This window comes from Phaseolus vulgaris, chromosome 1 (assembly GCF_000499845.2).
Source record: "Phaseolus vulgaris cultivar G19833 chromosome 1, P. vulgaris v2.0, whole genome shotgun sequence".
Lineage (NCBI taxonomy): Eukaryota > Viridiplantae > Streptophyta > Magnoliopsida > Fabales > Fabaceae > Phaseolus > Phaseolus vulgaris.
In genome coordinates, this window is record NC_023759.2 from 49,570,812 (window position 1) to 49,588,562 (window position 17,751).

Here is a 17,751-nt window from a genome sequence, read left to right on the forward strand (position 1 = left end):
AAAGCTTTCATTTTCTGCATTATCCCCAGCTACAGGCAAGTTGAAAAGTGAAACACACCAAACTAGCTTTCATTTTCTGCATTATCCCCAGCCACAGGCAAGTTGAAAAGTGAAAAACACCAAACTAGCTTCAAACGTAGTTAACAAACCATTCAACAAAGGCAGGAAGACACAACTCTCTTGAATCATACGATAAGCAAAGATATAAAGGACAAAAATGGGTATTCACTAAAATAGTCCCTGGTCCTTTCAAAGATGTTCACATATTGATGGGGATTTTAATCAAAGACTAAAACATATGGGGATTTAAATAATATACCATTGGAAATTTATTATTACATTAATATAAAACAAAATTAGTATAAAGTTTTGTAAATATCTATCATAATATGATGCAATATATTATAATATGATGCAATATATTATAATATGATGCAATATATTTTAAAAATGTATTATTAAGTCAATAGTCAAATCAATATATTATAATTTAGGATTTATTTATAGAAAATTTTTTCATTGGTATAATAGGTTTTCATCTAGTCTTTTTCATCTAGTCTGTTCTAAGAATTTTTTATTAATAGGTATAGTCTACATATGTATCGTTTTTGTTAACATATGAGTTTTAGTCTAGTCTTTATATTTTTATTTTTTTTAATAATACTTCTTTTATGTGATGACAAATGATTGTTGTTACTTGAGTTGTCAGCCTAGTTGAGATGTCAAGTAGCATAGTGATGTCTAACATGAAAGTTTTTTATAAAAAAAAAATTAAAAAAAAAAGTTAATATATTATAATATTATGATCTTTATAAAAAAAAAGTCAATATATTATAATATTATGGTCTTTATGTACAATCATAATATTTTGTGTACTAAAATCAATAATAATATGATCCAATAGTCAAGGGAAGCTTCTCTATCATTGCACCTTCTCATCTGAACTAATACAATACGTGTTGGGTTGAGTCTCTCTATGTATATGTATGTGTCCACGCCTCTGCCAAAGCGCACACAGACACACTCAGTTTCTGTTGCAAATCAAATGAAATGGACAGTGAAAGCGTTGAGAGCATTGAGATGTGGAATTATGGTTCATTTGATGCATTCAGTTTTAGTTTGGCAGTGGACAATGAGATTAGGAGTGGGACTTCGTCAAATTTGGGAGCATCTTCCCCTCTCCATAGTTTTGCTTCGCTTCTGGACATTGCCATAAGGAGTAGAACTTCTTCAAACTGGGAAACATCTTCTGCCAATTCTTATGCTTTTGGATTGGACAATGCAATAAGGAGTAGGACTTCGTCAAACTTGGAAACATCTTCTGCCTATTCTTTTGCTTTTGGAGTGGACACTGCAATAAGGAGTAGGACTTCGTCAAACTGGGAAACATCTTCTACCCATTCTTTTGCTTTTGAAGAGGACAGGACTCCATCAAATTTGGGATCTTTCCGTGTGCCCAGTTTTTCTTCGGGAGTGGACTATGTGATTAGGAGTAGTAGCGGAGGAACAGATTCAGAAACCTCCCCTGTTCATAGTTTTGCTTTTGCTGCAGGAGCATCACAAATGGCGGCGAATGTCACAGGACACGTTGCTAAAGGCTTACAGTTATTCAGCCGGGAAGAGCTTGTAGCAGCCACCAACAATTTTTCACTTCACAACAAGATTGGAGTTGGAAGCTTTGGCGTCGTGTACGGAGGCTTACTTGTTGATGGTAGGGAGGTAGCCATCAAAAGGAACGAAACCAGTCCCAAGATGAAGGAGTTTCAAGAGATTGTGTTTGGGTATTTAGTGACCTTCTTGGGTCGTCTACACCACGAGCAGCTGGTGGGGCTAGTTGGGTTCTGTGAAGAAGAAGATGAGAAACTCTTGGTGTATGAGTACATGAAAAATGGGTCGTTGTATGATCATTTGCATCACAAGGGTAGCGTTGAGTTGAATTCGTGGAAAATGAGGATCAAGATTGCTTTGGATGCTTCCCGAGGAATAAAATATCTTCATTACTATGCAGGTACAAATATTTACAGGGATATAAAGTCTTCTAACATTCTTCTTGATGATACTTGGACGGCAAGAGTATCTGATTTTGGTTTGTCGTCACTGATGAAGGCAGTAGGAACCATCATTGATCCTGAGTACTACGGTCAATATGTGATGACAGCAAAAAGTGAAGTGTATGCGTTTGGAGTTGTGCTGCTTGAGCTTTTAACGGGAAAGAGACATATATTGTGTGGTGAAGATGGAGGCACCCCATTAAGTGTGGTGGAATTTGCAGTGCCTCCAATTTTGGATGGAGATTTGGCCAAAATTTTGGATCCAAGGGTTGGAGCACCCCATGTGAATGAAGCAAAGGCAGTGGAGTTAATGGCTTTTACAGCTATCCACTGTGTGAATTTGGAAGGGAAAGATAGACCTTCACTTGCTGAAATTGTGGTCAATTTGAAGAGGGCTTTGGCTATTATTTGTGACAGTAGTACCCATGATAGCATTTCCAACCATACTATCTTCGATGTTTCAGAATGATAGTTCAGCCATAGGAAAAAAGAGGTGAAAAATGTTGAAACTTCTACTGTTTCTTTTCTGATGTATATAATAATATGGTAAACTCTTGGCCTGTATAGATAGAAAAACTATGTAGCATTACGTTGTATAGGAAAGTGTTCAATTTGCAAATTTACCAACTGTGCAGAAAAATATTCGTTTACAATTCTGTCAAATTTTGGGATGCTGGTGTGAGCATTGTAGTTGTTTTCGTTGCCTTTATATTAGTTCACCTTATTCAGGATTATGTTTTTACAATAGAAGAGATAGAATATCCCTATCAAGTTTTTTTTTTTTTTTTTTTCTTTCACTATCCGTCCGTCAAGTCTAAAAAAAGTAGAATACCTGTAAAGACACTAATGCTCAAATCATATTAGGTATTGGTGTTTATTTAGGTTTAGAACTAGAACATTAGTAATAGTTACAATGAGGGTTCTCCTCTTTTTATAGTTTTTTATTGAGTCTTCCTTCTTAATGACGTTAGCTCAGACCCAACAAACTTTTAATGATGTTTTACAATCTCTAATTTAGATTAATCAACAAGATTTTTACATGACCCGACAATATGAAAATGTCACACGGTTTTGTTGGTCATTCAGTCCACTAATTTCATATAGGAGATATTAATTAATGATTAACTATTAGGCATTGTTGATCGTTATGTAAAAATAATTGTACAACATAGAGTTGGAGAAGGTATTTTGACGAAATTCCACTAAATTGGTTTTGGTAAGGAAGCTTCTATGGATTACAATGTGAACCCAGAGCTTCTAAGTCAACAAAATTTGATTTTCAGATCATGAAAGCATTGTAACTAACATTTCACCATTCTAACCATCTGTCCCACCACTCAACTTTTCGTTTCTTTGTGCGTCTTTGAAAATTTAGAGACTACTATTACTCAACTTCAAGGATAATATTATAGGATAATTCAAATGCTTTATTATAAAATAAAGTCTTTTATGAATAATTTTTGTACCTTTACCTCTAAATTACATCTACTTTTTTAGTGTATTCTGCACTTGGTTTCAAAACAAAATGTTTTTCTATGATTTTTTTCTTATATATATACCTTGTGAATGATTTCCTAATATACGTCATAGCATTAAGATAAAAATGTTACAAATTTCATAAAACCAAATAAAGAAAAGTATCATTACTTAGTTTTTGAGCATTTAGATTTGTCTTAATATAACAACAACAACATAATGATAAAAGTAATCTTAAAATAAATATGCTTCAGATTAATGATTTAACACACATATATATATATATATGGATAGAAAAAGTTTAGTTGAGAGATCATTAATAATGAATTATTACAGTCGTAATTTCAGTACCTAAAATACAGTTGGATTGGGGATGACCATAACAAATAATTGAAATCTTATGCTTAGTATTCTACATCATCATTTTTGCTTTTCTGCAACCTGCCCAGAGAAGTAAGTGAAGAAAACATTAAGGATATGAGTGACAGGTGTCATAATCAATATTAGGGGTACATGAACACATCTTTGGTAGAGCAGTTTATTCATCAAAATAATAGGAAACACATCCAGAATTAGCCCTTGACAGATTCTCAAGCTTAGTTAATTACTCTTAATAAACACTTATTATCCTTTTTATTTATCAGAGTCCAATGATTAAGGTTTTTTTAGGATTAATAGAATTTCATTGCAATAAATGACAACAACTAAGAAAATTAAATTAGAAACTGATTGTAAATAATGTTTTTTTAGTGATGATAAATGATATGCAGAAACATGAACAATTGTAAAAAATTTTAAAACTATGACAGTGAATCTAACTGATATTAGACTAATATTTAGGGTCTCTTTGGATTCGGGAAAGGATTTGTGAGGATAGGAGAAAGTGGATTTGTGAAGATCAGAGAGAATGTGTGAGGTTGTTTGGATTGAGAGATGATAAAGTGGATTTGTGAGGATGGTTTATTGAGATTTGTGAGTAATGTGATAGTTAGAAGAGAATTTATAAATTTTTTTAAAGGTATAAAATGTAAGTTTACAAATTTACCCTTTCTATTAAAAATATTTAAATAATGAGTTATGGTATATATATTTTTTTAGGTTTGAAGTACTATCAAATATTTTTTTTAGGTTTCAACTACACAACTCCAACCACTCAAAATATAACCTGAAAAACAAGAGAAAATATAAATATAAATTTTTAAAAATTGAAAAAACCAACAAAAAAAGAATCAAAATAAGAGAATCGATTCTCTATGTAGTTCAAATACAAGGAGAATCGATTCTCTTCAAATTGAAGAAGAATAGATTCTCAATAGCACCAAAGAAAGCAAAATCGATTTTGGGTGTTTTATAAAGGTATGAGAATCGATTCTCTCATGAGTACAAAGTGCCCAAAATCGATTTTCCTATATGGAAAATCGATTTTCGTTCTCTACACATTGCATGCAAAATTGATTTTACCTTTTTCAAAATTCTTTGATTCCTTGCACAGTGCCCAATTTGAGAAAATTGTGATGCTTGCAAGGGTATCAGAGTAAAAACGTATGCTCCTACGTATAATCATCTCAAATCCGCGCATTTGTGTGAAGATGTCAATTTGCTAGCTACCCGTTCCTCCATCCGCACAGGCATCTCCAAAACAGTGGAAACAAACAAGGTGACTCACTCCTCACTTCAACCTCATCCGCAAAAGCAAACAGGGCATTAGTTTTTAAAATAAAGTTGGATCAACACAGTCTAAAAATTTGTGTAACAAGAAGACAATTTTAAACAGAACTTTTAAAAAGTAAAAATGTTTACAAATTCTAGAAAACTTTATTACTCAAATCAAAATTAAATAAAATGCATAAGAGACTCCTATTTATAAATAGGATAAAAATGATGCACAAAATAGTAAATTATTTTAATTTTAAAAAAAAAAATATGATATCCGAGGACAATTCACAAGGTATCTTTCTTGTACCCCTCACTACTGGGTAATCAAGAACAATTAATTTAATGTCATTCCTTGCTTGCCCCAAACGTGTGCCCTACGACAACAGCGTAGTCAGCACCTTAAAGAGAGAAAGTGTCTGCAGGTTCAACTTCTAAGAATAAGAACGCAACTTCACTGTATTTTCAAACAAAATGGAATATACATACTTTTTTACTTCACATATATAACAATGCTGAAATAGTTAATTACTTAATTGGTTCTTGATTGAATCCTAAAACCACACTAGTATAAACTAATAACTAGTGAAAAGCTAGGACGGCACCCCAACTTTCCACGGAAAAGAAAATTGTAAAAAATATTAGTATAGAGGCTTGATCTGTGATGGGATCTGCATATACATTGTGTGAAATTAAATTACCATAAAATAGTGCAAATAGTACTGTTATAGATAAGAGTGTAAGTGACCTCAAATTCAAAACCAACAACAAGATCAGAAGGAGAAGGAGACAGACTTTAATATATATTGGAGAATACTTAGAAAAGACAGATTATACACTAAACTAAAAACACACTTGTTCTTAATTATTATCTTGAATGAATGTTCTGAGGAGGTATGAGATCGTCTATAGATTATTTTTCTGCTAGGATGGCCTACTATCGCAAAGAGCTAAAGCAGTCTCCAAATTGGCCACTACCTGAGTCATAGTTGGCCTATCTTTCCTTTTCGAATTTACACAACTAACCGCTGTATGGGCCACTATTTCCAGTGCCTCTGCTTCTTCATTAACATGGGGTGCTCCAACCCTTGGATCCAAAATTTTCACCATTTTCCAACCCAAAATAACACGCCCTGCGATCTTCACCATACTTGTCTCTCTATTTATCCCAAACTTTAACGTGGTCTTCTTTCCTGTTAAAAGTTCAAGCAGCACAACTCCAAGCCCGTACACATCACTCTTTGCTGTCAACACACGTGTATCGGAGTAAACATGCTCAGCTTCTGGACTCATGAAACACGACGATTCAAAACCAGATACTCTTGCTGTCCAAGTTGCATCAAGAAGAATGTTGGAGGAGTTGATGTCTCTGTGAATAATGGATGGAACTACATGTTTATGAAGATATTCTATTCCCCGGGAAGCATCCAAAGCAACCTTGATCCTCATTCTCCAAGAATTCAACGCACTGCTCTCCCTGTCCACGTTGTTTTTGTCATGCAGATAATCATATAACGCCCGATTCTTCGTGTACTCGTACACCAACAACCTTTTATCTTTATCTTTACAGAACCCTACTAGGCCAACCAAGTGCTTATGGTGTAGACGGAGCAAAAGGGTCCATAAATAGCCAAATCTCTCTTGAAACTCCTTCATCTTGGAACTGATTTCAGCCCTTTTGACAGCCACCTGACGACCATCAAAGAGCTTGCCTCTGTGCACAACACTAATGCTTCCAGCACAAAAAATCTTGTTGTGAATTGAGAAATTGTTGGTGGCTGCTTTAAGCTCAGCCAGGGTGAATAATCGTGCAGCAACAGTTCTTTTGTCCCACGCAGAAGCAAAAGCAAAATAATGGGTTGGGAATGCTTCCAAATCCGCTTCAGAAGCAGTGCTACTCCTTATGGCACCGTCCACTACCGAAGCAAAACTGTGGACACGAGATTCTCCCAAATCCGCTTCAGAAGCAGTGCTACTCCTTATGGCACCGTCCACTACCGAAGCAAAACTGTGGACACGAGATTCTCCCAAATTTGACGCACTCTCACTCGCTATGGCACTGTCCACTGCCCAACTGAAACTCCTTGCATCAACTGCGTTATTAGCCATCTCAATTCTGCTAAATTTCACTCTGCATCAGCTAAATGAATGAATCTATGTTAAAGAACACTTATATACACAGTTGCAGGGATCTAACGCGTACTAGTTGAGAAGCTGCAAGGAAAAAGAGAAACTCAACCTCACTCATTGACGCGTACCGTATACAGTGAAACATTCAATTCATACTTCAAAGATACCCATAAAATCCTTCTGCAAGATCAAATATTACATGAGGGACCATTCTTATCGCTACGTAGCACACAACCCAAAACTTAACTATATTTTTTAATTCCATCATTTTATTCAATCTCACAAAAATGAGATTTATACTCTATAAACTATGTAAAAATCTCCAATTTGACTAGTACCGCCGCCGGAAATAAGCAAAAGCCCTCTCCAAATTGAACACAACCTGAGCACTGGTTGGTCTAACCTTTCCTTCCACATTTACACAATTGATGGCAGTACGGGCCACTAACTTCAGTGCCTTGGCTTCATTGAGACGGGGTTCTCCAACCCTTTTATCCAAATTTTTCACAAAATCTCCACCCAAAATACTAACCTCTGCAGAGGGTACATGTAATATGGTGCCTCCATTTTTTCCTGTTAAAAGTTCAAGCAGTACAACTCCAAATCCATACACATCACTCTTTGTTGTCAACACATTCAGATCAATGTACTCAGGATCAATGTATCCAAACGTTCCTGCTGCCTTCCCAATGTTAGATACCTTTGCTGTCCAAGTAGCATCAAGAAGAATGTTGGAAGGGTTGATATCTCCATGAACAGGAGATGGAACTCCAAACTTATGCAGATATTCTATTCCTCGGGAAGCATCCAAAGCAATTTTTATCCTCATTTTCCACGAATTCAACACACTGCTACCCTTCTCATGTAAATGATCATACAATGACCCATTCTTCATGCCCTCATACACCAACACCCTTTCATTTTTCTCCTCACACAACCCAACCAGCCCAACCAAGTTCTTGGGACGTAAACCGGGCAAAATCTTCAAACTAGACGTTCTCCTCCACCAGAAGGCCTCTTCCACCGTTCTACTGCTCCACCTTTCTACTCTTTCTATTGTAACCTCACTACCATCAACGAGTTTTCCCCTGTACACAACACTAGAGCTTCCAGCGCGAATCTTGTTGTCAACTGAGAAATTGTTGGTGGCTGCTGCAAGCTCAAGTAAGGTGAATACTTGAAAACCATGCACAGGGGAATGGGATGTTCCCAAATCTCCACCAATGCTACTCATAGCATTCTCCACTCTCGAAGCAAAACCCTGCATGGGTGATACTCCCAAATCTCCTCCAATACTTATCATTGCATTCTCCACTGCCGAAGCAAAACCATGCACGGGTAATGCTCTCAAATCTCCTCCAACACTTCTCATCATATTCTCCACTATAGAAGCAAAACCACGAACAGGTACTGCTCCCAAATCTCCTCCAATACTACTCCACGCATTCTCCACTGCGAAAGAAAAATCACGCAAAGGAAATGCCCCCAAATCTCCTCCAATACTTCTAATAGCATATTCCACTATCGAAGCAAAACTATGGACAAGGGATGCTCCTGAATTCGCCATATATGCTTGAAAGTTCAATCTTTTTGTTTTCCCACTTGCCTCAACTGTGAAACTATGTGTGTAGCGAATCCAAATGTTTTGCTTTGTGAATCTACTGCATGCTCGCTTTGGACACACATATATATACAGTTGCTACAAATTTTTAGAAGAAAGTACTAAGAAAAGAAACAACAGTGCATGTGTATGCATGATTTCCCCGAAAACAAATGAGTGAAAAGTCCAAGACAGGTACAAAATTATCTTAAAAATACCGACTTTGAAAATAGGCGGTGGATGATTTGACTATAAAAAGAGCACTGCCATTGCATTTGTAACTGAAGAAAAGCAATACATTCTCGTTTTTCTGCCAAAGTGCTTCAGAGCCATTCCCATTAATCATAACTTTTAGAATTTTTATATACATTACAACCCCCCGAATACTATAATTTCAATATTTTTTCCTAATCATTTTAATATTTTTTCATATTGTTTAATTATAAATTTATTTTTTATTATATATATTTATATTTAACACACGTGTAATTTATTTTTAAGCATAGTAACAATGGAAACAAAGAGAGTGCAAAGCTCCATCGTTTTTTCTCCTATTTTTCTGAAACACTCACTTTAAGAAGGTGCGAGGCAAGAGAAGGGTAACCTTCCACCACTTTCTTCTTCATAAGTCACTTCAAACTAAAGCTAACATATTATTGCCATCAAAAATTATATTTGAGAATTTAACTAAAACTTAAAAAAAAACATTAATATTATATATAGTTTAGCTACATTAACAAGTTAAAAAGATTACAAAGGTATATAGTTGTAATTCAAATATTTTTATTTTAATTGGTATAGTTCAACTTTATTACATTTCACACTTTATATATAGTTATATATGTATACTATAAACAAAATTAATAAATATCAATTAATTTAAAGATAAAAATTAATTATTCATTATATTAATTAAGTTAAATAAATTTTATAAATTAAAAAGTTATTATTATCTAAATTAATTTATATTATTAATAAAAAAATTAAATCGATATTTGTCATAAACTATTAAAGTAGGTTTAGTTACTATCTATTTAGATTCTAATTAAGCCTACTTTAAATACTAATATCTTGATTTATAATGTAGTATATAACTTAGTTAATATAATAATTAATAATATTTTATTTTTAAATTTTGATTGATAATATAATATATAACTCAATTAATATAATAATTTGTAGTTTTTATCCTTAAATTAGTTGATATTTAATAATTTTTAATGTAATTTTTTTATCAAATTGATTATAAGATCTTACATAAATAAAATAATAACAATAATAATAATATTTAGTTTTTTAGTGTGGCGGCAACTAAATTGGTGTGGTGCGGGAAGAAAAAAAGTATTTTTTTTAGTGTTTTTGTAGAATGGAAGTGTAGTTAGTAATGGTGGGGCAAGAAAAAAAGCCTCTTGGTTGCTGGGAAACATCCCCTACCCCTCGTAAATTAATTAACATGAATATTTTCTCAACAAATATATTCTCATATTTTAAATTGGAACACACAATTTACATATGTGAGCCACGTTCTTCTCCTTTTACATATTAAAAATTATAAATATTTCATTTACTACTTTGTTTAGAGGTACATTTCACACACTTTCATAATTAAAAAAATATCTCAATCATCTAATAAATATCCTCTTTTTATATTTGATTTAATCTCTTTCGGTATACCATCTTTTATATCCCTCTCTAAATTAAATTTCAACTTTTAAAAAAAATATCAATAGTTAAAATTAATTCATTAATAATATAGTTTAAATTATTCACATAGAGACGCAGACAGAAAGACACACACAACGAGTTATATTTTGAATTATATTTATTTATAATAATTTTAATAATATAAAAATATTTAACCATGCACCTAATAATAGTAGATAAAATTTGTGAATTCTCATGGGACCATGTGGAGCATAGGGTCGGTTCGGATCCTGGTTGAGTGGAGTGGGTCTAGGTCTAGGTCAAGTGGGTTTGGGCTCGTGTCTTGTTGAGTCGAGTGGACCTGGGCCTGTGACGAGCCGATCCAAGTCCATTTTGAGTCAAGTCGAGTTGATTTGGATCCATGTCAAGTCGGGTGGGTCTAAGCCAATATTGAGCCGAATGGGGCCAAGTCCAGGTTGAGTTAACACCGAATCCACGTCAGGTTGAGTCGGCTCAAGCCATGTTGAGCCAAGTGGGTTCGAGCCGAGTCAGCACAGGCCCAGATTGAGTCGAGTCAGTTCAGGCTTAGATTGAGTCGAGTCAGTTCAGGTCCAAGTCTAGTTGAGTTGGTCTGGATCTAAGTAGAGTCGGTTTAGCACAGATTGAGCCAAGTCAGCCCGTATCCAAATCAAAATAAATTTAATCTAATTGACAAAAAATGAATTTAACCTATATTTAATCTACTTTAAATGAATTTTGAAAGATTTTAAATAAATTTAATCTAGTTAAAATAATATGAATTTCAAAACCAAATGGATTTGAATTTATCCCTACGTTTCATAATATATAATACATGTTGGAGAATTAAGTGTTATTATAAAAATAGAATGTGAACATGTTTAAGAATGGGTTATAATTGTTTTAGGAAGTTGAGAAGTGGTGAATATATAGAGTAGATTAGAAAAGGAGAGAGAGAGTAGTGAATTGAAAGGTGGTGTGGTGGGTGGGTCATTATGTTACAAAATTATTGGCGTGTAATGAAAAGGCAATTAATATGCATTAATGAAGCGGCTGCTTAATTTGGTATTCCATTGGGTTGCGTCAACGTGGAAGTCAACAAACACGTTTCAAAGACAGAGACAAAGCTTACGCTGGGGACCATTGCTTATAATGTCTCTGCAACCTCAACTTCTCAAATCAGACCGCAACTGCATACTTTTCTGCTTCAACTCTCCAACGTTCCCCATTTTCCCACAAATGCTAAACTCTTAGTACCTTCCTAGTGTGAATGCCTAGCTTTGTTCAAAGTATTAGACGCTCACTCTGATACTAGAAGGTGATCGTCTAACCCATAACCCGTAATAATTGATCGTCTAATGTATTGGAACAGTGGTTTTAACAAAAAGTCTCAGAAGTTAAATATATGTATTTTATACAAAGGGTCTATAAGGAAAAAACTTAAGTAACTCCACAGATCACATCACAATTTATATTTCAACAGAATAATGACGCATGATACAGGTTTATCACACTAAATTAGTTCTAGTGTAGATGGTCAATCAGACTATAGACGCTCCTATTTAACAGCAAAAGGTTTTCACATACAAAGTGCATCAGACACTTCCCGCCAGACTACCTTAAACAGTTACGTACTAAGTTAAACTGTCAGATAGACTCTAACTGGTCAATTTTTCTGGTAGGCAATAGGCAAGTTTGTGAGATTCTACAATCTACAAATTAGAGCATAATATACTCTAAATCTTACAGGCACGGAATACCCATGTTGGAAAGAATCAATAAAGATATGAAATTGAGAAAGAATGAATAAGAATTCACAAAATTTTCAATATTTTGTCCCCTTTCCCGGGGCTGAACTTTATCATTCTGAAACAACAGAGATAGAGCCACTGGAAATGCTATCATGGCTACTCTCACAAATACCCAAAGCCCTCTCCAAATTGACCACAATGTCAGCCATGGTTGGTCTATCTTTCCCTTCCAAATTCACACAATAGATAGCTGTATAGGCCACTAATTCCACAGCCTCTGCCTCTTTCTCATCGGGTGTTCCAACCCTTGGATCCAAAATTTTCACCATTTCTCCAGCCAAAATACGAGGCACTGCAAAGTCCACCAGACTCAGTGGGGTGCCTCCATCTTCACCATACTTGAATATAGCTCTCTTTCCTGTTAAAAGTTCGAGTAGTACAACTCCAAGCCCATACACATCACTCTTTGCAGTCAATACATTTAAACCGTAGTACTCAGGATCAATGTATCCAACGGTTCCTACTGCCTTCATTGGTCGGTAATCACGGTCAGGTTCTGGACTCATCAAAGACAATCCAAAATCTGATACTCTTGCCGTCCAAGTAGCATCAATGAGAATGTTAGAAGACTTGATGTCTCTGTGAATAATTGATGGAACTGCATAATTGTGAAGATATTCTATTCCCCGAGCAGCATCCAAAGCAATTTTGATCCTCATTTTCCAATAATTCAACACACTGCTACCCTTCTCCACATTGTTCTTGTCATGCAAATGATCATACAGCGCCCCATTCTTCATGTACTCATACACCAAGAGCCTCTCATCTTTTTCTTCGCAGAACCCAACAAGTCCAACCAAGTGCTTGTGGTGTAGGCGAGACAAGAAGGCCAATTCAGACTCAAATGCACTTTCCTTCTCTTGAAACTTCTTCATCTTGGAACCAGTTTCACCCCTCTTGATGGCCACCTCGCGTCCATCCGCGAGTTTCCCTTTGTACACAACACCAAAGCTTCCAGCTCCAATCTTGTTTTCAAGTAAGAAATTGTTGGTGGCTGCCACAAGCTCAGCCAGGGTGAACTCCTCAGCCCTGTCTGGGTGCTTTGTTGATGAGGTTCCACTCCTCTGGCGCCTCATTATCATTGAAGTCTGACGCATAATCATAGACGATATTGAAGAATTGCTATTATTAGAAGCACCTCCCCCATTTGAACCACTGCTACCTCTTGTGATTGTAGGCTGCACGGAACTGTGGACTTTCTTCTTCCCAAAACAAACTCCACTCCACAAGCAATAAACTATAGTGCATATTCCAGCAAAAGCTCCCACAGAACCGATAATAGCAAATGCCAATAACCCGTTCGTCAAGGTCTTTGATCGTGATGACGAAGGTGGTGGCGGTGGTGGTGGCGGAGGTGACATTGACGGTGGAGGCGGTGACAGTGATGGCGGAGGCGGAGCTGTTGTTTGAAGCTTACAGGTCATTGGTTTACAAATGTTACCAGAGCCGGAGCATAGAGATTGAGAATCAAGATATGAACCACACTCACAAGAAGATTGAACACAAGAACCTGGAAGAACAGTTGAAAAAGGAAGCTCAAACGTCGAACTATTTGACCAGCCGGGACCCCAACACACCACTTTCAAATTGTTTGTTGTCAATCCACAAACAAAATTAGACCCAGAAACAATTACCTCAAAGGAAACTCCTTCAGTAACATTATTCACCGAGAAACTCCCATTGCCACCCCAACACACAACCGAACCATTCAATCCTCTTATAGCACAACCATGTTCAGCTCCAAGCGCCAACCCAGAATACTCAAAAGCCCCACCTTGAGGAAAATCACGTTGCCCAGAATCGTTATTTCCTCCACATACCAAAAACCCAGTGGAGTTCAATCCACAAACATGTGAACCACCTGCGACAAGACTCAACATGGACATGTTCCCAAATACACTCTCAATGCGTTCCGTTAAATCCGAAACGCTGGTGTCTCCCCAGCACCGAACCCGATAACTATTCTTCAAAATTCCGCAAGAGAAGCCAGTCCCAGATGAAATCGAAGCGAATTTATCAGTCGCAGAAGGAAGCTGAAACGTGTCACCGGTTCTCCAGCACTTCACCGCGCCATCGCCCACCTCGGTGGCGCAAAGGTGGGTATCCCCAACGGCTAGATTCTCCAATGGAACAGAACTATCGTTGTAAAGCCTTCTCCTTTCGAAGGAAGAGCTTGTGTTCCAACATAGTAAATCGGAGTTGCTTGACCTTAGACCACAGAAGTAGTTCCTCCCACCCGAAATCGTTGAAAAACTAGCGTTGGGAGTGATGGAGGCAATCTGCCCCTGACGGTAACACTCAATGCGGCGCGTGGACTCGCGTGCCACGACGGCGCACACGGTGGAGGAGGCGTCAGAGATGGTAAGGGTGGCGCCGGAGCCGAGGCCATGGGAAGAGCGTGGTAGAGAAAGTATAAGCAGGGCGGCGACGACAAGACAGAGGGTGACGGAGGAGGAAGTTAGTGTTTTCATTTACAAGAATGGAAAATGATGCAAAGTTGATTTTTCTGCTTCATTTGCAGAGTTTGGTTTGGTTTACACGAAGAATGAAGAAGGAGGAGAAGACGAAGAAAGAAGGTATAATGGTTTGAACTTTGAGGGAGTAGTTGTGGACTCTTCAATCTCCCATTTTGCTAAGACATTTCTTTTCTTCCTGTTCATTTTTCCCTTCAGTCCTGTTTGGCTTTATAATTAATTAAGGCTTTATTAATCTTTTTGTCTCTCTACTTTTTTCTCACTACATTAAAGTTAATATATATATAAGGTAAAATATATAAATGAATCTTTAAAATATTATAATCTAAAGGTAAAATGGTCTTAAATTGAATTTAGAGTGAAATTGAATCATAAATTATATTTTAATAACGAAATGCTATTAGAAACTTATTTACATTATGTAATGGTAAGAAGTTTTACATTGAAGCTAAATGGAAGTACTCCATAGATTCAAGAATCAAGTTGGTGACCCCAAACTGAATTCATTGTTTGTCGGATTATGATTAAGCCAAACAGGGCTTTTGGGACCAACAGTGAATGAAGGGACCAAAAGGACTTTCGAGGAAAGGAACGTAGTGTCGTCAGTTTTATAGTTTGCGAAATGCAATACCATCAAATTTTTTATTTATTTTAACTTGTATTATTATTTCATATTGTTGGAGATCCTACGTTGACTAGAGATTAGAAAATCTTCATTGTATATAAGTGAGTGCAAACCTCAACCTCATGAACCGGTTTTATGAGATTGAGTTAGGCTTAAAGTTCATTTCATAACATGGTATCAGAGTCATTTTGAGCCTATCCTAACGAATATTTGTTGCATTTATCATGTCACCCGCTATTGGACCGTTATTGGACCATTTATAACATATATATTCATGCACGTATTGGTAGCATCGGCGTGAGAGGTGTGTTGGAGATCTCACATCGACTAGAGATTAGAATCTTTCATAGTATATAAGTGGATGCAAACCTCACCCTCATGAGCCGGTTTTATGGGATTGAGTTAGGCTTAAAGTTCACTTCGTAATACACATATTTTTAACACTTTTTGAGTTATGATTTTATTTAAACTTTGATAATTTTAAAAAATAATAATGTGTTACATCGTATTAAGATTAAAAGTATTTTTTGAAGTCGTGAATTTATGGTGTTAAATTTAATATTAATATTTAGTAGGAGAAGGTCCACGTGTCTCTGATGGGACGAAGCAGCGTGGAAGAGATGGGTTTAATAATAATCAGAGTTTGACCGTAATCATAAAACGTAAGAAAAGGCTGCGGGTATTTATTTAATTTAATTTTTAAATCCTATGTTGTAATTTGGATTTTCAAATTTGGTACCTGAACTCAATTATTTAATTAATGTCCTGTTTTAAGCTATCGATAATTTAATTAGAATTAAAGTGAATCTTCTAAACCGATAGCAATGATTCAAAAGGGTGACCCAGACTCACAATGACGGTCAAACCAAACGACCAATTCTTTGCACTGTTTGGTCGCAGATACCAGTTCTACTATAATTATCTTCGTTCATAACCTAAAAATTTATATTTATTCATGATTTAATATTTAATAAATATAAATTTTGTTTTCATTTTCGTTTTAATCCAATAATAAATATATCAAAAGCTTGATTATTTATTAAATAAATTTTATAAAAAATAATTATATATATATATCTTTAATTTTAAAAAAATTAGATATATATATATTTTTTTTTTTTTATTCAATCAATTTAATTTTTTTTTATATCATAAAGATGAAACTAAATAGTGTGACATCATGAGCAGGTTCTATGGATTTAGGAATGATTCATTAGTATTATTGATATGTTGGGATTGATTTTAAGGTAAAATCCAACTAATAATCAAACCTAATTAATAGGTAAATTCTCATGATGTATTAAGACATCTAAATTGTCTTTAATACGAATAAAAAATTTAATGAAATATAACTAATACAGTGAATAGAAACTAAAAATAGAACAACCATGTTAATTAAAAAGAGAACATATTAAATGATTTTGTTAGACCTTCTCTTTAGAACAAATAATATCTATTATTATATGTTTATTTCACATTTTAATTATAAAAAAAAAAGTAGGAAGAAAATTAGAGGTGGGTACTTTCCCAGTGGGCAACTTAAAATTTGGGTTGAAGACCAAATCTTGATGAGGAGGAGTCAAATAAGTACACTTAAGGGCTCAAAATTTAGTGCTAAAGCTGATTATAGTGTAAACAGACAACACTAATCCTACTTATTTTCATTTTTTAAAACAAAATCAATGCTTAAAATGAATATATAATCTTTGCACGTGTTTCATTACGCATATTAGAACTTTTATTTTTTATTTTTCACTTTATTATTTTCAACTGAATCCTCTTTAAAAATATTGGTAAATGGGGTTTATTTTATGTGCCGTGTAAATGAATATTTTTTTTCTATACGTATAGGAATAATTTAAAAAAAGATGTTCCAGATTGGGAAATAATATATGGTAGTTTTTGTATATAACACTACACGACATAAAATTGTTTTTATTATAGAAAATCTAAAAATTATGACTTGTTTAAACTAAAATAATGGTACAAAAGAGTTTCAAATCAGTGAATAGAAAAAATGCATAACATAACAACTGAAGTAAAATCAAACTAAAGAACAAATATTACAAATAATAAAGAAGATAAAAAAAAAATCCAAGAATAGAATCGTTCCTATTAAGGAACTTTGTCTCTCTCGGTAAATAACTTTCAAGTTGCAATTCGAAAATTTATACTCCAATGAATATGCGAAAAGTTCAAATTTGTCGAGATTAATCAGTCCAATAACCTTATTTTTATTTGTTCTTAGTTATTATTTTTGCTATTTATA

The 17,751-nt window shown here is 34.9% G+C and overlaps 4 protein-coding genes across 4 annotated transcripts; 1 reads left to right on the forward strand and 3 right to left on the reverse strand.

The window, feature by feature from the left end:
- Window positions 1-804: 804 nt before the first annotated feature.
- LOC137815078 (putative serine/threonine-protein kinase-like protein CCR3) lies at window positions 805-2,715 on the forward strand. The gene has a single exon (XM_068618112.1). The coding sequence runs from the start codon at window positions 1,051-1,053 to the stop codon at window positions 2,518-2,520; it is 1,470 nt and encodes a 489-aa protein (XP_068474213.1). The 5' UTR covers window positions 805-1,050; the 3' UTR covers window positions 2,521-2,715.
- Window positions 2,716-6,104: 3,389 nt separating this feature from the next.
- LOC137816116 (putative serine/threonine-protein kinase-like protein CCR3) lies at window positions 6,105-7,289 on the reverse strand. Its single transcript, XM_068619207.1, has one exon. The coding sequence runs from the start codon at window positions 7,287-7,289 to the stop codon at window positions 6,105-6,107; it is 1,185 nt and encodes a 394-aa protein (XP_068475308.1).
- A 301-nt stretch (window positions 7,290-7,590) lies between these two features.
- Window positions 7,591-8,950, reverse strand: LOC137815081 (putative serine/threonine-protein kinase-like protein CCR3). The gene has a single exon (XM_068618117.1). It carries the CDS (start codon window positions 8,875-8,877, stop codon window positions 7,642-7,644), a length of 1,236 nt encoding a protein of 411 aa, XP_068474218.1. The 5' UTR covers window positions 8,878-8,950; the 3' UTR covers window positions 7,591-7,641.
- Window positions 8,951-12,375: 3,425 nt separating this feature from the next.
- LOC137815080 (putative serine/threonine-protein kinase-like protein CCR3) lies at window positions 12,376-15,046 on the reverse strand. The gene has a single exon (XM_068618116.1). The coding sequence runs from the start codon at window positions 14,852-14,854 to the stop codon at window positions 12,434-12,436; it is 2,421 nt and encodes an 806-aa protein (XP_068474217.1). The 5' UTR covers window positions 14,855-15,046; the 3' UTR covers window positions 12,376-12,433.
- Between the last annotated feature and the right edge of the window lie 2,705 nt (window positions 15,047-17,751).

Bases quoted from the DNA above. Each gene is read 5' to 3' on its own strand.
- LOC137815078 (XM_068618112.1), top strand. From the start codon at position 1,051: ATGGACAGTGAAAGCGTTGAGAGCATTGAGATGTGGAATTATGGTTCA.
- LOC137816116 (XM_068619207.1), bottom strand. From the start codon at position 7,289: ATGGCTAATAACGCAGTTGATGCAAGGAGTTTCAGTTGGGCAGTGGAC.
- LOC137815081 (XM_068618117.1), bottom strand. From the start codon at position 8,877: ATGGCGAATTCAGGAGCATCCCTTGTCCATAGTTTTGCTTCGATAGTG.
- LOC137815080 (XM_068618116.1), bottom strand. From the start codon at position 14,854: ATGAAAACACTAACTTCCTCCTCCGTCACCCTCTGTCTTGTCGTCGCC.